This window comes from Olea europaea, chromosome 6 (assembly GCF_002742605.1).
Source record: "Olea europaea var. sylvestris chromosome 6, O_europaea_v1, whole genome shotgun sequence".
NCBI lineage: Eukaryota > Viridiplantae > Streptophyta > Magnoliopsida > Lamiales > Oleaceae > Olea > Olea europaea.
The window spans coordinates 26,466,822-26,487,633 of NC_036242.1; the positions used below are offsets into that span (position 1 = coordinate 26,466,822).

The 20,812-nt window shown below is 42.1% G+C and overlaps 3 protein-coding genes and 1 long non-coding RNA gene across 4 annotated transcripts; 1 reads left to right on the plus strand and 3 right to left on the minus strand.

The window, feature by feature from the left end:
- Positions 1 to 150: 150 nt before the first annotated feature.
- LOC111396282 lies at positions 151 to 1,664 on the plus strand. Its single transcript, XM_023022670.1, has one exon. It carries the CDS (start codon positions 509 to 511, stop codon positions 1,388 to 1,390), a length of 882 nt encoding a protein of 293 aa, XP_022878438.1. The 5' UTR covers positions 151 to 508; the 3' UTR covers positions 1,391 to 1,664.
- Positions 1,665 to 4,779: 3,115 nt separating this feature from the next.
- Positions 4,780 to 5,329, minus strand: LOC111396284. Its single transcript, XR_002702979.1, has 2 exons — positions 5,206 to 5,329; positions 4,780 to 5,103 (listed from the first exon to the last, which is right to left on the minus strand). It is a non-coding gene; the product is annotated as an uncharacterized LOC111396284 (long non-coding RNA).
- A 65-nt stretch (positions 5,330 to 5,394) lies between these two features.
- On the minus strand, positions 5,395 to 8,105 carry LOC111396283 (glyceraldehyde-3-phosphate dehydrogenase, cytosolic-like). Its single transcript, XM_023022672.1, has 9 exons — positions 7,922 to 8,105; positions 7,810 to 7,833; positions 7,621 to 7,721; positions 7,210 to 7,325; positions 7,004 to 7,103; positions 6,015 to 6,161; positions 5,887 to 5,946; positions 5,715 to 5,812; positions 5,395 to 5,563 (listed from the first exon to the last, which is right to left on the minus strand). Exons 1-9 carry the CDS (start codon positions 7,923 to 7,925, stop codon positions 5,536 to 5,538), a joined length of 678 nt encoding a protein of 225 aa, XP_022878440.1. The 5' UTR covers positions 7,926 to 8,105; the 3' UTR covers positions 5,395 to 5,535.
- Positions 8,106 to 19,227: 11,122 nt separating this feature from the next.
- On the minus strand, positions 19,228 to 20,769 carry LOC111396549 (DELLA protein RGL1-like). The gene has a single exon (XM_023022960.1). It carries the CDS (start codon positions 20,737 to 20,739, stop codon positions 19,228 to 19,230), a length of 1,512 nt encoding a protein of 503 aa, XP_022878728.1. The 5' UTR covers positions 20,740 to 20,769.
- Between the last annotated feature and the right edge of the window lie 43 nt (positions 20,770 to 20,812).

Sequence of the window (20,812 nt, forward strand, 5' to 3'; positions counted from 1 at the left end):
TTTTAGCCCTTGTTTAATTTAGATAAAATTAAAATTTTTAATCGATTTTGATAAAAAGTTAATGTAATGTATGAATTAAAAATTGTGAATCTCATTGTTATATGATTAAAATTAAATTAAATCAACAACAAAGGCTTTAGAATATCTAAGGATTACTCTTGGAAGGGATTGGTGACAACTATTCGACCACGTGTCCACTTTCTAGAACTTAAACAATATGCATGTAGACCTACGTGTCCCGCTTTCGGATCCAGTACTTGCAACTATACAAAATCTGATTGGTTACTGGGTGGTGGTCGGACTTTACTTTTCTCCTATTCGCCGCTTTATGCTGCTTCTCCTTGTCCTTCCGCCACGTTTCCTACTCCTCCAGCCAATTACCTCTCTTACACGTTCGGATCCCTTCACGCGTGTCCCACATTCTCCATTATCATTTTCTGTATAAAGCTTAGGTTACTCTTCTTCCTGTTGTGTATTTCCTCTACGTGGTGAGAAATTTGGAGCGAGAATGGATGGAAGGGATGGGTGTTGTATTGCAAGACATGCTGGGAGTGTGAGTGGGTATGGCATGTCGAAAATGGACCGGATAATGCAGAGATTCCGGCCCATAGCGCCGAAGCCGGCTGCCGCAATTGGGTCGTTTTCCAGCGGCAGCGGAAGCAGCTCCGCCGTAGCGGAAAAGGCCGATCTGAGCGTTAAAGCTGAGATTGGAAAAAGACCGTGTGAAAATTATAGTGCAAGTAACGCAAAGAACAGATGTACCATGAGAAAAAGGAAGGCTTCATCTGAAGATAGCGAGGTCAATGGTAGAACAGCCTCCAACGAGTCAATTTCCGGAGGTGACACGGTGGTGACGCTGCTGTTATTGCCGGAGACCCCTGATGTGAAGGAAAGCTCCAAAAGGGAGCCACAGAGTTCACCTCTATGGCTAAGTTTTGGGAATGAAGAAAAACACGTTGGTCACGGCGTGGAGAACCCTCCACCGGCGGTGGTCGGATCATGGGTGAAGGTTGAATGCATAACTGACGCGTGGGAGCATTGTGATGTTTACGGACTAGGGCATACGGACGAGGAGAGAATGATGAATCTTTATCTCGACACGTGTCCAGGGTTCGTATCGGACGGTCTGAACAGGGTGAAGTGGACGAATTTAGCCTACAAGAAGATGGTACAAGGTGAGGCGGCGGCGGCGGCGGAGGAGGAGGAGGTGTGGTTGGTGATAAACAAGGGGGTGGCGCTGCCCGTGGGTTTGGCCTCTTTCACATGCTGGGTGAAGGTGGTGAAAAATCCCACGATTTCTCTCATGGTGCCATGTGATGTGTGGAGAATGGAGCGTGGAGGTTTTGCATGGAGACTTGATGCAAAGGCTGCCCTATCTTTGGGTTCATAAATGCTAATTAACTTTCGACTTTGAAAAATGCCGGAGTACATGTCACTATTCATAGAAGGGCCTTAGAGGCAACTGGACAGGTTGGTGGGTCCGACCTGTATTAAAAAAAAATATTTCGCCCTATACGTCTAGCATTACTGATTAACTTTGGTGATCCACTTCTTGAAGACGGTACTTGTGATGCTATTACGGCAAATTAACCCTTGTGAATTGTTTCGTTTTTTCTCTTTGGATTTTGAATGAGAGTACGAAATCGGTTTTTGAAGTTTGATCCTTTTGTTGGCCAACTGTGACGCATATATTATTTGCTTAAAGATTGATAGGAAACGGTTCAAGAGGGCAGTTTGTCGTAGAAGTTTGCCTGCTTAGGAGGCTGTGTAGCCCCATTATTTTCTAATAATGCATTTTAAAATAGTAGATTGATGGAAAATATGAGATTAAAAAATAAGGAAAAGATTTAAATTTACGGATAGGTTCAAGACTAGATGTTGGTTTTTTGCTTAACTTTTAGATAGGGACTAAAAACCCTTTTTTTTTTCACCCACCACCAAATAGGCTGTACTCGAGTTTTTGATCGATCAATATAAAAGTGTTTTTATTTCTTGTACCAAAATCATACGGGATCTTAATTTTGTATCAAAATCTACATGAAAGCTCATGCCCTAATGTTCGGTCGATTATATCTTTTAAATCGTCTATACTATCCATCCATCCTTCCCCCTCCTAATTTCATCGACTATAAAAGGTTACAATAAAAAAAAAAAAAAGAGAGCCACAATTCACAATTGGGTGCTCTGCTTTAGCGTGATTAACAAAGTTTTTGGTAATACCCAAAAGAAATGATGATCGGAGTCAATAATTAAATTTGTATGGTTTTTAATTGAACCTAACGAAATAATAAATTCCCAAATGAAGTGTTTATGTGACAACAACGCGATCAGTATTTGACTATTTAATTACGTAAATGGTACATGAACTTTATCCAAAATATCTGAACCGTACACGAGTTATTGGTCATTTTAAGGAAGTAAATGAGCCAGATCGAGTTGGATCGTGAGCTGGTGATTGCGGCTTGGGCAAAACACAACAACTTTTTTTGTCCGAACCGAGTCAAAGCTGGGTTGAAATATTGAGGGCTGGCTCGTTCGAATTTATTTATTTATTTTTTTTTAAAGGCAAACGACAGGCAGCTGCCTGCAAGCAACTGTTTCAGGTAGCAGTTGCTGCGTAGCTGCCTGCCTAAAGCAGGTCGCTTCAGCCCGGCAGTCGAGCCTACAACACCGGACACATTTGGGCCAACCAGGCGGGCCGATTGAGCCACACGGGCCAACTTGAGCTCGAGCCATCACCCGAAAAAGAGGCTTGGTTCCATCGAGTCACAAGCCGAACCCATTGAGACTTTTTACTGGCCGCTCGAGTCGACGAGTTAGATTGACATCCCTAGGTCATTTTCTCCATGCAAGCCCCTGGAGGTGTGTTGGTTGGGGTGTATCAGTTTTATTTCTTGGTCATTGTCTTAATCATTTGTGATCATGGCAATCTAACTTGACTAACAATGAATTATTGCAATTATATATTAATTTAATATCATCTTATCTTTTGATACTCAGATTCGGACTCAGGAAGTTCTGATGACGAATCAGACGTGGACAAGGATTCAGCTCCTCCAAACAAGATGTTAAATTGTCGTCAAAGGGGTGAGCAATGAAAAGCAACAAAAAAATGTGTGGTATTAGTTAGCGTCGTACCAGCATAGTGTTATAATTAGGGGACAGTGCTTCACCTGAAAGGCCAGTCTCTCCTCAAGTTTTCAATGTGCCGCTTGCTTTTTGAGGCCGATGTGCCGATATTATAATCGAAAGCCCAAGAGAATGGTCTTGAAAAGGCGTGTTGAACTTGGATTTATGAGTGAAGTTTAGCTTGCTTTAATTGCATTGCCCTCCCGTTGAGTAACAAATGGAGCAATGGAAAAGTTTCACGGCCAAAAACTCAAAAAAGGCCTCACTTCAAATTCTTGCCAAGATATACCATACTCGACAATGGCTCCATACGTATGCTATACCGTATGAGCCCTGTACTGATAGGATGAAACTTGAAAGGTGGAGTCAACAAGGTCCTGAGTTTCTTGAAAATATTACTGTATTGGGCTAATGCGCATTGCTTTGAGCTGGGAATTGCCATGTTTATTTGTTTCTGTTTAATTTTACCATACAACGATAATTCAAACTTAAGCACGCTCACAGAAATCTCATCTGCTTGCTCGAAGAAAGCTGAAACAGAATCCAAAAGGAAAATAGAACTTGAAAGTAAAGCAGCTGGCCAGGCTCCGAAGAAGGTTAAATTAGAGAATTTCTCAAAGTGGCAAAAATCATGTGGAACTTAAACATTCCCGCGTTTATTACTTGACATTGTGTTCTTAACAGATAGAGAAAACCGTCAGAAATGAACGAGAATAGCCTGTTTATTGAAGCTTTAGAAATGTTCTGAGCTGCACCAGATGAGGTCTTCCAGAGCATGATAGGAGACAAGCCTAAATGTTCTGAAAATGACCTTGACAGTTCAAAATTTCAGGCGACGGGAAATCCACTGAGTAACTTGGATTATACAGGACGGTGATCCAGAAAGACATTGAATATCAAAGCATCTCAGATACTTCAAATATCCGGAAGGAGGAGAAATTGATTGATCAACCAGTTCCATTCTTGGTGATCCAGCAGTTAGTGTCATGATTTCAGACATTGACATAAAGCACAATTTCCTTATTAATTTTCTCTATTTCTTGGTGCAGAGAAATTGCTTGTTTGGTTAGTTCACGTTTTATTTTCTTCAAATGAATGGACAATGAGATCCAAACAACTGGTAGCAATTATCAGGTGAACAATGCGAAGTCAACAAGATCCAACCAACCGGTAGCAATTATCAAGTGTGAACGGTCTTTCTCAAAGACAGACTCAAGCTTAAGAGTAGGCAAGGCCAAGGACCTTCAAACTTTATGCAAATACGGGCAAGTATCAAATGTTCATCATTCCACTCAAGAAAATCCTCTATTCCTCTCCTTTTCCTTCTCATTCTTCCCAAAATGCACTTCTGCCTTTTCCTTCCTACTTAAACCACATTTTCCCTAAGAATGATGATATAGATAATATGGTTGCTTTGGCCGCACTAGTGTTGGCATACGAGCACCATATTCCCATAATCAACAAGTTGGAAGTATAGAATCACTTAAACTGTCCTTATGTCGTAATTATTGCAGGCAGAGAATTTTGCTTGCATACCACTTGCTAATTCACAACCACATATCTTAATAAGACAACTTGATCCACAAAAGGATAAGTACAAAAGCTGCAGGGCAGATATGCAAGTCCACAACCATATGAACTATCTAGGGCTACAGAGAAAAGTATAACATTATTAAAGCATTGGACATTCCACAAAATAGAAAATAGTTCAACGTTATTTTCAATACAAAACTGCATATAAGAGATGCTTGAAAAATTGCAAGCCACAAGAATCCTTTAGACATCCCATTAAAACCAAAACATGCAAAACGCAGCAACAAACTGCACGCTCTCCTGCTCTCTTCATTGTGACTAGTTTTAAACTTACTTCTTTAGAATAAGTGACCATGAAGAGTCATGCAAAACCATTGTGCAGCATCTCATATATATTACTGAGTGGAAGCCATGTGCTTGATCAAGTCGACGACACGTGAGCTGCAGCAATGAAATAGAAATTAGACACAAAGATATACAAGAAAACTCAACTAGGCTTCTTCCAAACGGTGTAGGTACACAAAAAAGATTCACCGAACTTACCTGTAACCCCATTCATTGTCATACCACGAAACTAGTTTGACAAAGTTCTTACTCAAAGCAATTCCTGCCTTGGCATCAAAGATGCTAGACCTGCAATTGCAACAGAGCAATCAATCCCACTAGTTTTGAGGGTTAAGTGCCACTTGATACAGCACCACAGAAATAAGCACCAACATTTTCTTAAAGACATAAATTGAAAAACCATGCATCCTTACCTGATGGCAGCCTTAATTTCATCATAGGTAGCCTCTTTCTCCAACCTCACAGTGAGATCAACCACGGAGACATCAATAGTAGGCACACGGAAGGCCATTCCAGTCAGCTTTCCATTCAGTGCAGGAAGAACTTTTCCAACAGCCTTCAAAGAAAAGAGGCAGCAGTTATCCGGAGAAAATAATTAATGAGAACGCTGAGCTAAATTGAAGGAAACGAAGTACTGCAATACAAGCTCAATCTTCCATCAATGAGAGTAGTACACAGATTTGTACCACTTTCAAAGAATTTAATACCTTGGCAGCTCCTGTGCTGCTGGGAATGATGTTGAATGAAGCAGCTCTTCCACCCCTCCAGTCCTTGGAAGATGGTCCATCAACAGTTTTTTGAGTTGCTAAATAACAGGAAGACGCACCATCAGCACTGGCTCAGTTTCGAATGCCAAACAAAATAAATAACTTAACCTACCTTGATAGAGTGGACTGTGGTCATAAGCCCCTCAACAATTCCAAACCTATCGTGAATAACCTGAAAATTTAAGAAGTCATTACAGAACATACACATGAATACATGAGTTTACAACAGTAGCTGCAAACCTTGGCCAAGGGAGCAAGGCAGTTGGTGGTACAGCTAGCATTGGAAACAATGTTGAGTTCGGGCTTGTATTCCTTCTCATTGACCCCCACAACAAACATGGGTGCATCCTTGCTTGGTGCAGAAATAATGACTTTCTTTGCACCGCCCTAATTCAAGAAATTAATGGGAATTATTATAACACAAGATAAGAGTAACAATGCCGGAACTGCTTAAAGTTTAAAAATTGCAAATTTCCATTTCAGGTCTCAACAAATTTCAGTCCTCACAAGTTTTTGTATCTCTATTTTTAAATTGAGATTAAAAATTTTGATTATTTCAACTAAAAACTGTCACCTAGAAACTAACATAATGCTTCGACTCAAAACAATTCAACTAATACCTAAGCCCCTGTTTGAGCCCCATTTTTTTGTAGAATAGATTTTGTAATAGTGAATTTTTGGAAAATGAGTGGCTAAAAAGTAGGAAAGAAATTTTGATTTACATGTAAAATTATTTGCTGGAAGAACATGTGGTTGAAAATGAGTTTGGGGAAAAATGAGTTTTTAGTGAATGGGTCCCATGAAACATGGGATGAAAATGGATAAAAGTTGCAGGTACAATGAAATTTGTAGTAAAAAAATGAAGTTTGACGAGCTTTTTAGCAAACAAATGCTTTACCAAACAAGTACTAAATCTAGTTTGCAGTCACTCATATTTATCAATGACTTCATAAACAGCATTAATGGCTGGACTACCAGAGCACACGAGCAGAAAAATGCATAACATATATAAACAAAGCTACTGAATCATATTGGTGATGCAAAATAACAAAATAAAATCATTTAACAGAACTGTGCAGCAAATAACTATGAATAATATAAACCTACAGCCAGAATTTTTTTTTTTCCACCTACATTCACGTGTTCTTTCAGGTACCATCTAAAGCAATAGCTAAATATTTTGGAACAAAAAAATAATAGGAAAATATGATTATTCAGAGATCCCAAACCTTCAGATGGGCTGCAGCCTTGTCCTTGTCAGTGAACACTCCAGTTGACTCCACAATGTATTCAGCACCAGTCTCGGCCCATGGAATCTCTTCTGGGTTCCTTCAAATTAAATACAATGTGGAAAGATATCAATAACTAGCCCAGGATCCACATGCACACACGAGGCAATCAAGAAAAAAGGTCATATAAAGCTACATATGAGTACCTAATGCCAAAAACAGTTACACTCTTCTCGCCGAATGAAAGGGTCTTATCATCCTTGACCTTTAGTTCATGGTGCTTCCATTGACCGTGAACACTGTCATACTTAAACATGTATGTCTGCAACAATTGCACAAATTATAGCATCACCACAAACTCATTCCACAAATATACGATAAATAATTAACGGGGGGAGGTCAAACTCTCAAATAAACCTGCTAAGTGATTACACACTGCAACATAAAGCAAAATGATGTATTTAACAATTATACCTAAATCATGCGAACAAAGCACTAATAGGATGATTTGTCAGAAAAAATCACTTAAGCAACAGATCCAGAACACGTGATCCCAAACTAAAACCCCCCAAAGAGTACAATAAGACTGGAAAAACGAGTGAAAATGCAAAACATACCATATAATCAACGGTGATAAACGGATCGTTGACTGCAACAAGCTCAACATCATCTCTCTGCAAAGCAACTCTAGCTACCAATCGGCCAATTCTTCCAAATCCTTCAAATAATCAAACAAAATTTACCAAACTCCGTGAAATAAAAAATATTTAGAAAACCAAAGCAATAATTTAGATCAGATCTATTACCGTTGATTCCAATCTTAATCTTGCCTGTAAAAACACAAACGGAAAACAATTCAACGGATAACTAACAAAAATATCAATCAATTACATTACAATAAACAAAAACGAAAATTACCCATTTTAGTAGTCGAGTGAAGAGAGTCACACTAGAGAGAATAACCAGCGACGGTGGGAGAAAAATGTGTGCAATGAAGAGAGACTTATGGTAGGAGTGGGGTTTAACGGGTTTGAAGGATATATTACACTACATACGGTGTACATAAATACGATGAGATCAAACCTCAGCCGTTGATAGTGATGACTGATGTTTGGGTGTAGTTTATTAGTTGGGGACGAAGGAGGGACAGCTTGTGAAGGTAGGTCCTGGAAGGAGTGTTTGGGGGAATCACGTAATTTCCATTTTGAGGCGTCATTTCTATTTTTTAGGAGAATAATTAAAGGAAATTGAAAATTTGTACAGCGGGGTGAATTGGAGGTACAATTGCGCTACAAAAGTTGACGAGAGACCTCTTGCTCTGCGTGACAAGAAGATAAAAGAAATTTTTTATTTCTTCCTTAGGGGCAAAATGTTCGATCTTCAAGTATCAAAGATCCATAAACTTCGATTTACATGCTAACTCTAACAAGTTAGTATGTTATACGAAAAATTCTACCTCCTCTTGTTCATATTTAAAGTTGGTGACATGAATATAACATATGAATTTGTTGTTCAAACTTTATTAGAATATAAAGTCCCTTGTACACCGAGCTTTAATGTACACTCCCCTCACAGAAGGAGAGGAGCCACGCCCAATTACCTCGCATTTGGCCCCCATTTTTTGGAAATGAAAGTGGGTAGAAAGTGTTTTTTTTTTGGACAAAAGAGTGGTTCAAGAAGAAGAAAAAAATTTCGATTTACGTGTGATACTGACATTCCGGATAACACGACCACAATATTATCCTGAGGATTATGCTACCCTTTTATGATATACATGAATGCTAGATCATTTTATCTCGACCACAAATCTTGGATAAACTTGCAAATTCTATATATGGAGTGCTCGAGCATATGCTCACCCCGAGGGTTATTCTCGAGCACTCACTGTCTTGCTGCTTTACATATTGCGATTCTTGTGCTCGAGCATACCCTCCACTCACAATCTACGATTATTGACCTTTTAGAACTCCTATGCAATTAGGACTCTAACTCAACCATATACTTGACTCCCGCAAGAATTCTATCCCACATATAATTATGGTATTTGACCAACTCCTTAACTGTACAGGACTCCAACAGATAAGGATACCCAGCTAGTTGAGTCTCACTAGGAGAATGTCGCTTACTACTATAAATACAAAACCTTGAGCCATTATTCAGGTACGTTTTTCATTATTCTCCAGTTTATAGCCTCACGCATATAATTCCCTTTCTGACTTAAATATCGGAGGGGCGACGAGAATATACTTCGTTGCCTTTGTTTCAGGTACTGGAAGACTATGATCGTGCTCAATCCAAATCATCAAGCTCGGGAAATCTGCAGGTACGATTTTTTGTAGCATCATTGGCGCCGTCTGTGGGAAACGCTACCAAAAGCCATGGTTAACACAGGATCAGGTATCCCTTCCACAAGCTCATCTGCTCCCATCCCTCATCCTGCCGAAGATCAACTGGCTCCTCATGAAGAATCCTCAGGAGTGCCCGCACCTATGCCAGCGGTCTTTACAATCGAAGCCTTTGAAGAGCTCCGTCAGCAGGTGGCCACGCTCATGCAATTGTTAAGTCAGAGAAATTCATATCCGTCGCCAGCGTAGGTAGAGCAAGGCGGTTTTATGGCTGATGCTTGAGCACGACCACCAAACCTCGCAAATGGCGGAGTAGGAACCTTGGGTATTCACAATATCAATCGCCATGGATTCCGGTGAAATTGCCCGGATCATTCAAGAAGGAATTACAGCTGGCCTGCAATGGAATGCTCGGGGGCCAACAGGTTTCACCCCTAACACTCCATTCACACCAGAGATATTGTCATATTCCTTGCCCGACAGATTCAAATATCCTCGCATTAAAGAGTATGATGGGACGACCGACCCAATCAACTATCTCAATGTATACACCGATGTCATGAACTTGCAAGTTGCGCCGGATCAGGTTATGTGCAAAGCCTTTCCACAAATGCTAACTGATGCAGCTAGGGATTGGTTCTCGACATTGGAGCCCAACTCCATAGCTTCATTCTCAGATTTGGCTGATAAGTTCTCAACCTTCTTTGCAAGTAGCAAACGAATCAGGAAGACCGCGGCCTCTCTCATGCAACTTCATTAGGGACCAACTGAAACCCTACGAGGATTTATGACAAGGTTCAACAAGGAAAGGCTTCAGATACCCAACCTCCACATCACAGCAGCTGTCTCCGCCCTCACTTTCGCCATAAGATGTGAAGCTTTCAAGATGTCTTTATCAAAGACCCCGCCTCAGACAGTGACCGAGCTCCTCACCCGAGCTGAAAAATACATTAATATGGAGGAAACACTAAATCCAAAAAGACCTGGTCCTTCCCATGAAAAGACCGAGAATAAGAGGTAACATGATTCCGTCCCCCGGCAAGAGCTTCCCCGGGATAAGCGTAGGAATGAGGCGTCGTTAGCACCTTTCACTCGGTTGAACACCTCTAAGACAAACATCTTGATGGAGGTTAAGGATATGAAAGAATTAAAGTGGCCTTCAAGGATGAAGTCGCCCCCTGACACAAGAGATAGGAGCAAGTATTGCGAATTTTACTGGGATCATGGGCATACTACAGAGGATTGTCATACTTTACAGCGAGAAATTGAAGCCCTTATCAAAAGAAGATTTTTAAAGAATTACATTGGTCATGATAAACAGCTAAGGAATGACCGTGACAATTGGAAAGGGCCTGGGGCAGAAAGTAGTGCTCAACCCACTGCCGGAACCATTAATATTATCGTTGGGGGCATAGCATCCGGCAGAGACACAAGTAGTGGGCGAGAGCAATATTCCCGCCAACATGCTCATACCCTAAGAAAATCCAGTGATGAAGTTAAAGACATCACTTTTGGTGCAAGAGATTTGGAAGGAATATCATATCCTCATGACGATGCCTTGGTTGTCTTTGCGGTTGTGGCTAACTTCAAAGTAAAGAGGATTCTGGTTGATAATGGGAGTGTAGCAAACATACTCTCGCAGAAAGCTTTCGCCAAAATGGGAATCTCTCCCAAACAGCTCAAAGCAGTAAAAATTCCCCTACAGGGATTTAGTGGAAGAGTCATTATCCCTGAAGGCGTCGTCGAGCTCTCGCTTACATTAGGAATTGGTAATACACAAGTGATGGAGATCACACCATTCCAAGTGGTTAATACCCCAATGGCCTACTACATCATTCTGGGAAGACCCCTACTAAACAAAATCCAAGCTATTGTGTCAACTTTCCACTTGGCCATGAAGTTCCCCACAGGTCATGGTATCGGAGTAGTTCAAGGAGACCAAACAGCTGCTAGACAGTGCTATGTTACTAGCATCCGAGGAATGAGTGTTGACGTCATGCAACTTGCAGACCTCGAGCTCGAGCCAAAGGATAGATTGGCCCCCGTTGAGGAGTTGGAAGTGGTCGAGCTTAAGCACGGGAAGGCCGTCACTATTGGTCGGGATCTCAAGGCCAACCTCCGGGAGGAAGTTATCGATTGTCTGTCTCGCAACATTGTTGTTTTTGCATGGACGGTGAAGGATATGCTAGGGATAGACCCACAAGTAGCCGTCAGCCCAGGGGCCAAACCTGCTAACCAAAGGAAAAAACAGTTTGTGCCGAAAAGACGTGTGGTCATTCAAGAAGAGGTCGGCAAATTGGTAAGGGCGGGGTTCATAAGAGAAGTCCAATACCCTGATTGGCTCGCTAATGTTGTTCTGGTGAAAAAGGCCAGTGGTAAATGGAGGGTCTATATTGACTTCACAGATTTGAATAAGGCATGCCCAAAGGACAGCTACCCACTACCTAGGATTGATAATCTTGTGGATATCACATCCGGACATAAGCTGTACAGCTTCTTAGATGCATTCTCAGGATATCATCAAATCCTCAAGGCCAAAGAAGACCAAGAGAAGACTTCATTCATGGCTGATTCAGCCATATATTGCTATAGGGTGATGCCATTTGGATTGAAAAATGCTGGGGCAACATATTAGAGGCTCATCAACAAAGTCTTCGCCGATTTGATAGGGAAGAACATCGATGCCTATGTGGACGACATGGTTGTAAAGAGTAAGAAGTTAGAGGAACACATATCCGACCTGGAGGAGGTGTTCGTCACCCTACGAAAATATAAGATGAAGCTCAACCTAGAGAAGTGTGTATTCGACGTACCTTCAGGAAAGTTTCTGAGTTTCATGATCACTCATCGGGGGATTGAGGCCAACCCCGACAAGATTCAGGCTCTGGCAGCAATGGAATCACCAAGGACTAAGAAAGAGGTTCAAAAGTTGACAGGCAGGATAGTTGCCTTAAACAGGTTCATGGCCCGAGCAGCAGACAGGTGCTTTCCCTTCTTCAAAGCCCTCAGGGGTAATCATTGCTTTAAATGGAATGACGAGTGCGAGAAGGCTTTTCAGGAGCTCAAGCAAACATTGGAATCTCCTCTTATCCTCACCAAACCCGAGCCCGGAGATACTCTGTATTTATACTTAGCTATATCTCATAATGCAGTGAGTAGTGTCTTGGCGAAGGAGGTTAACAGGGCCCAACAACCCATTTATTACGTAAGTAAAGTCCTACTTAATGCAGAAACAATATACATTTCGGCAGAACAACTTGCCCTTGCACTGATAGTGGCAGCACGAAAACTTCGGCAATATTTTCAGTCACATCCTATTGTAGTGCTCACCAATCAGCCTCTGAAACACATTCTTTAGAAACCAGACATCTCAAGAAGAATACTGAGGTGGGCAATTGAACTCGGAGAATTTGACATAGAGTTCAAGCCCCGCTCATCTATTAAAGCTCGGGCCTTAGCTGACTTCATTGCAGAACTCACCCCAAGGCCTCAGGGGCCAGATGGTAGCTCGAGCTCGACCATAGGTGTGTGGTAAATTTTCGTCGATGGTGTATCAAACTCCTCGGGCTCGGGTGCAGGGGTCATAATCATAAACCCAGACATGCTTATAAACATTCAATGTGCACTCAGGTTCGAATTTGAGGCGACCAATAATGAAGCAGAGTATGAGGTCGTTATCATAGCCATGGAACTCGCCATCAATCTCGAGCTCAAAAATATCAAAATTTACAGTGATTCCCAGTTGGTGGTTGGACAAATCGAAGGGACTTTCGACAGGAAGGACGAGAAGATGAGTTTATACTGCTTGAAAGTGCATGATCTCCAGAGAAAGTTCAAGAGTTGTGAAATTGTGAAAATTTCTCGGGCTGAGAATTTAAGGCCGATGCCTTGTCAAGATTGGTGTTCATGGGAATAGATGGGCTTGACAGGACAGTCCACGTTGGAATTGTAATCGAGCCAAGCATCAACCAAACCATAGGGTTCATGGATATTGATAATGAGCCATCGTGGATGGATTCAATAGTGGACTTCATAAAACATGGCCGTCTTCCAGAAGATCCTCAAGCAGTTAGAAGCATCCGATCCAAAGCTCCGAGGTATTGCATGATTGAAGGGGTTTTATTTCGTAGGAGCCTCACACTTCCATACCTCAGATGCCTTAGGCCTTCTGAATCATCCCAGGCCCTAGAAGAAGTTCATGAAGGAGTATGTGGGAACCATCAAGGAGCTCGGGCATTAGCCTTCAAGCTCATAAGGTATGGATATTATTGGCCTATCATGAAGAAAGATGCCCAGGAATATATGTCAAGAAGTGTGACAAGGGCCAAAGATTTGGCAATGTCATCCACCTTCCCGCAAAGGACCTCACAAGCATTAGTTGCACAGCCCCATTTGAACAGTGGGGAATTGACATCCTTGGTCCCTTTCCAATAACTAGGGGGCAATTGAAGTTTGTGGCTTTGGCTATAAAGTATTTCACTAAGTGGGTGGAGGCCAAGCCTTTAGCCACAATTTCAGAGCCGAAGTTAAGAAGTTTCATTTGGAGATCCATAATATGCAGGTTCGGGATACCGAAAGTCCTTATAACTGATAATGGCAGGCAGTTTGACAATGCACAATTTAAAAACTTCTGTTCCAACCTAGGGGTTGATCACCGTTTGACGTCGATTTTCCATCCTCAAAGTAATGGTCTCGTCGAAGTGACCAATGGATTATATTGCAAGACCCCGTACGAGGATTGGGGATGCAAGAGGTTCCTGATTTGACGAGTTACCTTCCATACTTTGGACGTATAGAACGTCCCACAGAACTGCTACGGGGGAAACTCCCTTCATGTTGGCTTTTGGTATTGAGACCACCATCCCTGTTGAAGTCAGGTTGCCCAGCCAAAGGAGGCTTGAGCCCGAAGATGCAGGGCGCACCACTGAACACCTCGACCTCTTGAAAGAAGTTCATAATCAGGCAACTTTAAGAATGACCTCCTACCAAACAGCAAAGTACTTTAATAAAAAAGTGAGGACACGGAGATTCAGAGTCGGAAACCTTGTGTTAAGAATGGCCGAAACAGCAGGTCATGCCCCGGGCAAGCTAGGACTAGTTTGGGAAGGGCCCTTCGAAATCATACGACAGCTCCAAGGAGGCACATACAGTTTAAGAGATACATCAGGAAGACCACTTCCAAGACCATGGAACGCCGAGAATTTAAAGATGTATTACAAATAACTTGGTCTTCCAGTTATCAATAGTCAGGCCTGCATGTCAAGGTTCACGTTTTCAATTCCCAGGCCTGCGTGCCAAGTTTTATTTTTCGGTGGTCAGACCTGCATGTCAAGGTTCACGTTTGTAGTTGTTAGGCCTGCATGCCAAGTCTATTTTTAAAAGTACAATAAGAATTAAGCTATTCGCCAAAATATGATCTAGTTACTAAAAGCCTTGCCCCGCGCAAGCAACTAAAAGCCTTGCCCCACGCAAGCAACTCAAGCCTTGCCCCGCGCAAGCAACTCAAGCCTTGCCCCGCGCAAGCAACTCAAGCCTTGCCCTGCGCAAGCAATCAACAAGCCTTGCCTTGCACAAGCAAGTTAAGCCTTGCCCTAAGCAAGCAATCAAGATAAGCCACGCACACACTAACAAGTAACATTCTCGAGCACACAGTGCCCAATCAACGATGTGAGAGATCTTATTAAAAGGCCATTCCTGTCCTCAGGAATCACGCTATAGGTCGATACAATTACATTGTCATTAAGTCCTCGAGATAACTTGTGTACATGCTCGAGCTCAACGCATGATGTTCAAAAATGATTTTACAAATTGAGTCCTCGGGATAACTTGTGTACATGCTCGAGCTCAACGCATAATGTTCAAAAATGATTTTACAAATTGAGTCCTCGAGATAACTTGCGTACGTGCTCGAGCTCAACGCATAAATTTCAAAAATGATTTTATAAAATTCAGTCCTTAAGAGTATTGTTTATCGAGCATGCCAAAAATAAATCTTTGTTGTCGGTGAATAAATACGTCAAGGCTAGAACTTCATTTAGGCGTCGAGATATTAAAACATCTTAGGCGTCGAGCTGTTTAATACATCTTAGGAGTCGAGTTATCTAATTAGTCTAGACGTCGAGCTATGGATTCTCTTAAAGTCGGGCTTGGTCACATCACTTAGTATAGTTCTCAAATGAACTTAAAGCTCGAGCAAACATAATCGAAGTAACATAGCAAGAAATGCAAGTCAAGCTCGAGAAGAACACATTGATTCAAAAACTGATTAATCAAGAGTTGAGTGTCCAAAAACAGAAGAAAAACATAAACTAATCTAGGTCCTCGGCTCTTTCTCCCGAGGTCGTGCTTCCTTGCTATTCTGCCATGTCCTCGCCGTCAATATTGACCTCCTGGTCCTCGACGGTTTCCTCGGACTCTGAAAGCTCGAGGTCTTCAGTAATCTCAGGGATGCTCTTTAAATCCTCGGGCTTTGCGTCAGACTTCGACCTCAAAAATGCTCGAGCCTCTTTCAAAGCGTGGAAGTACGAGCCCATGGCGTACTCTCCCGTTAGCCCGCTGAACTCATCGGAAGCTTTGAAATCTTCGATCGCAATGCCTCGAGCTTCAGTCAGGTGAGTTTCAAAATCCCTCTTCAAACGCTCGATCTCGAGCTTTAAATCCTCGCCCTCGCCCTTGGCCACTCCAGTCTCTTCCCGAACTCTCTGAAGTTTGTTCTTCACGTCATCGAGCTCCCTCTGGAGAAGGAAGCGCTTAGCCTCCATGTCAGCTATCCTTTTCTCATGTGCTCGAGAAGTATCCTCGAGCTCAGCAGTTTTTCGTGCCTTGTCTTTCCCTTTCAGAGAGAGGCCTCGGGCAATACTCAGAGTCTGCATCATATAAACCCAAGCTTAAACGATCACATCATATAAACCCATAAGTTACACCAAGTAAGTTGAGCGAGCTTACCTTCAGCATAAGGGATTCAAGAGCTTTCATGCCCTCGTCAAAGTTGAGGTCCTTTCGATATTTGTCCACGATGCTCGACACCAGAGAACACCAATCAGGATCTTGATTTTGGAATGAGGGCACAGGAGGGACCTCATCCTCGAGGTCAACAACCTCGGGGGTACTCCTTGACCAAGGAGGGACAGTTGGAGTTTCATGAGCCTGTATGGTCGGGGATTGTCCCCGGGCAGAAGGTTCGCCTGGCCCACTCCTAATATTCTCGAGGCTTGAATCACGAGCTCTCTTCTTCCCTCTCTTTTGACCTGGAGCTCAAGCTTGAGGGGCCTTCGACTTTTTGCTCACAGCCTATTTAAGGGCTGAAGGATCGAAAGTCATCTCTACAAAAACAAGTCATTAACATGAGCACAATTATACATTCAAAGACAGATTAATGAGGAAGAAGGCAAAAAGATGATCCCTACCCTCAGTGCCTTTCACATCCGTAAGATGGAGAACATCAACCCCGAGGATGTCATCTATATCATAAACATGAGGCTCAAGGTTCTCTAACATCACCCTATGCCTTTCTAAAAACTGAAAATAGGCCTGGCCTTCACAAAACCTGGTAGTGTTGGGCAAAGCCCGCCTATGACTAAATAGAAGGTCACTATCCTGAGGTACGACATAAAACCACTTTTCTTTCCATCCTTTCAATGAACTGGGCATCCTCGGTAATCTAAAATCTCCTCGAGATGAAAGGTAGGCGAAACAAGTATATTGAGGTAGCTGTTTCAAGTCGAAAACCATTCTACAAAGATCGATGTATGGGTTAATTCCTAGGCATCTACAGGCTATAAAAAAATAGGTGAGCATCCTCCACCCATTTGGCACAAGCTGTCCAGGGCTCATGTTGTGCTCGACCAATAAAGCCTCAAAAGGGGATTGCAGGGGCCATCTAAATCCACCATTTAGTGAGTCCCTAAAAATTACAAACTCTCCTTCTCGAGCAAAGGCCATCCTATCATGTCCCCCTGGTGTCCTAATATCACACTTCGGCATGAGCTCGAGCTCCCTAACCGTTGATATTGCTAGATGCTCTTTAAACTTACAAGGAACCTCGGGGGTACCTAAATGGTGTCGGGATACTTTGTGCCCGAGGTTGGGCATTAATAGGCACGACCATAGGTATGATCGAGCATCATATGTCCTCGGGAGTACTCCTCGATGAGGAGGAAGAAGACTCACTGCTACTACTACTAGACATCCCGACCTAAGTAAAAAAGTGTCTATAGAATAACTTAAGAACTTGAGGTCTTACCTTAAAGTTGACGCCTAAAAACTCAAAGTTCCGATCCCAACGATTAGCAAGAGAAGTTTACTGAGAGTAAAAAGTGAAAAATGAAATGTGGAGAGGGTAATTATAGGCAACAGGAGCGGGTAGTCCAAAAGTCACTACCCCGACCGTCAGATCTGGCCACGTGTCCTACATCCATCCCATACCATTTTTACTGCCTTTTCTTATTTAGGGCTTACCTCAGTACACGTCAGCCCTTCTGAACACCTGTCTTCAAAAACGTCCTCGAGCTAAAACACTCGAGCTTTTTGTTTCAAGCCTCTTTGCATCATATCCTCGAGCGAAGGCTTCGAGCATATGTGCACAGGGGCCAATGATACTGACATTTCGGATAACCCGACCACAATATTATCCCGAGGATTATGCTACCCTTTTATGATATACATGAATGCTCGATCATTTTATGCCGGCCACAAATCTTGGATAAACTTGCAAATTCCACATATGAAGTGCTCGAGCATATGCTCACCCCGGGGGTTATTCTTGAGCACTCACTGTCTTGCTGCTTTACATATTACGATTCTTGTGCTCGAGCATAAGTAGTTCTCGAGCATACCCTCCCCTCACAACCTACGATTGTTGACTTTTTAGAACTCCTATGCAATTAGGACTCTAACTCAACCATATACTTGACTTCCGCAAGGATTCTATCCCACATATAATTATGGTATTTGACCAATTCCTTAACTGTACAGGACTCCAACAGATAAGGACACCCAGCTAGTTGAGTCCCACTAGGAGAATGTCGCTTACTACTATAAATACAGAACATTGAGCCATTATTCAGGTACGTTTTTCATTATTCTCCAGCCTATAACCTCACGTATATAATTCCCTTTCTAACTTAAGCATTGGAGGGGTGACGAGAACATACCTCATTGCCTTTGTTTTAGGTACCGGAAGACTACGATCGTGCTCAATCCAAATCATCAAGCTCGAGAAATCTGCAGGTACAATTTTTGGTAGCATCAATGTGTAATATTATTTTGTCGAAAATTGTGCAGTTGAAAATAGGAGAGAAAAAAATGGTATGTAATGAAATCGAAAAACTCAACAATTAATATAAATGTAATTAAAAACTCAACACTATAATAATATAACTCTATGAAATCGAAAAACTCAACAATTAATACAAATGTAATTAAAAAAATGAACATAATCGTCATTTTTCTTAATAGGATCAAATAGACATTGAAATAATCTTAAAAAGACGTCATTAAAACTAAATGGTAGTAATTTGATCAGGTACATTCTGAACATTTTATTTCACTAATTTACATTTTAGAGAGTTGACAGGAATTGGGAAACAAGCTGAAATTACTGCATTTTTGCAGTCAAGAAATGAAAGAAACGTTAATTTTTTTTAGCTGTACACCAAATCTTCATGCACACAAAACCAACCGAATCAGTTTATTTCATCTGAACGGGGCACACAATCTATTCAGATTTCTTATTTTATCTTCAAACTAGTCTCGAAAGACTGAAATTTTAGGCTACAAAACACTGTTATAGCCTATCATCATCATTATTATTATTTCAAGTTTTTATCTTATTTTCTGTGAGACTCAATCCCATATAAAGTTTAGAAAAGGAAATTACTTTCAGCATTTCCAGCAAGAAGCGGCAACAATGGGCTTAGATTTCCATCCTAGAACAAGGCAACCCTTTTCTTCTACAATGGTGTAGCCTTCACAGGCATTGACGTTGTTTAGCCATTTCTTGGCTTGAGTTAACATTTTTAACGATGCGGGTTGAAATCCAGCTCGACTCATCCTTCTACGCCATTGGTCGACCCTCTCGTGCCTTTCCACCCTGGCCGGCCCTTCGCAGCTAACTATGTTCTTGATTTCCTCGGCAAAGTAGAATTGTTCCATCTTAGCACGCTTAGTGTCATATTTAGGCAGCATGGCGTCGAGAGAGTCGAAGATTGCAGAGTAGTAATGTAAAGCTTCCATGAATCGTCCGAGAAAGAAAGGTCCATTGTGGCTTGAATCCTGCTCAACAAGAACTAAAACCTTCGGTGAGAGCTCATGAATTATCTGCAGAAACGAGTTCAAAGCGCCCCGGCTTTCTTTCACCACACAATGTAGTTGCAGGATGCTGTTGACTACGAGGACCTCGCCAGGAAGAACCTTGATGTCTTTGGGTTTAAGGTGTTCCAAGTTGCTTTCTACCACCGAGAACTCCAAATACAGCCCTAGGCTTTGTGCATAAGTCTCGAGCTCGTCTCCAATGACTTGAAATTGATCAACGCAGAGGCCGACCGCCGTGATTCGGAGACGGGGAGGTGGGCCCGAGCGCTTGGCAAGGCTTTGAATTAGACCGCGCCATTGGTGTCCATGTGGCAGACCAAGGGTCATGCCCAAGTCCATCACATGAACTAAACTCTCTCCCTCAAAGGCTTCCAATATTGAAGAATTTGCCACAAAGTGACCAAACTGAATATGTGGGCAAATTTCATAAACAAGGCATAAAGCTTCCTCCTTTTTTATCGAGGCAATGTCCATTATGTTCATTTTAGGAGCCACGTAACCAACAGTGCCACGGGGTTGAACTAAAACCAGCCTATCAGCAAGTCCCTGGACAAAACAGGACGCTACGCGTTGGAACGAAGAACCAAAGACTAAAGCATTAGACCGAAGTTCGGATAATAAGACTGAAGCGTGTGACTTATCCCGACAAGCCACTGCTTCAGCACAAGAAATGAGTTGTTGAACTAATTTCGTTCCATCCCCCTTTCTTTCTACTTCTTCGCCTTCAGTCTCTCTGTCCTCCGAACCAATGACAATTGCAGCATCTTCTAAGGCCTCAGCTGCAAGGTATCGTTGAGTATAAGTCCATATGTGATCACGAAAGTGAAGCCTTGGAAAGTTGTTCAAACTACTCGTGCTATTAGTACGCACAATGCTGCCATTACTACTATCGCTGTAACTGCTGTCAGTGAACGCGCCAACACTTTCAGTTCGCTTCAGCCTCTTGATGCCACCGGTTTCATCAGACAAAACTGGGAACCAGAAGGGCGTAGCATTCTCTAAAATGGGTAGGCTCGGGTAGGAAGCCACAAAATTTGTTCTCTCATTGCATGAATCTCGTAACAAGAAATTATAAGCCATATAATTATATCAGATCTCTCTCTCTTCCTCTTTGCCTTGATCCTGAAGTAATGCTCTTGAAAGAACCACTTAA

Coding starts and splice junctions, on each gene's coding strand:
- LOC111396549 (XM_023022960.1), bottom strand. CDS start 20,739: ATGGCTTATAATTTCTTGTTACGAGATTCATGCAATGAGAGAACAAAT.
- LOC111396283 (XM_023022672.1), bottom strand. Junction 7,104..7,209: donor GTAACTGTTTTTGGCATTAG/GTACTCATATGT, acceptor TTTAATTTGAAG/GAACCCAGAAGAGATTCCAT. Junction 5,947..6,014: donor GCCTTGCTCCCTTGGCCAAG/GTTTGCAGCTAC, acceptor TTAAATTTTCAG/GTTATTCACGATAGGTTTGG.
- LOC111396282 (XM_023022670.1), top strand. CDS start 509: ATGGATGGAAGGGATGGGTGTTGTATTGCAAGACATGCTGGGAGTGTG.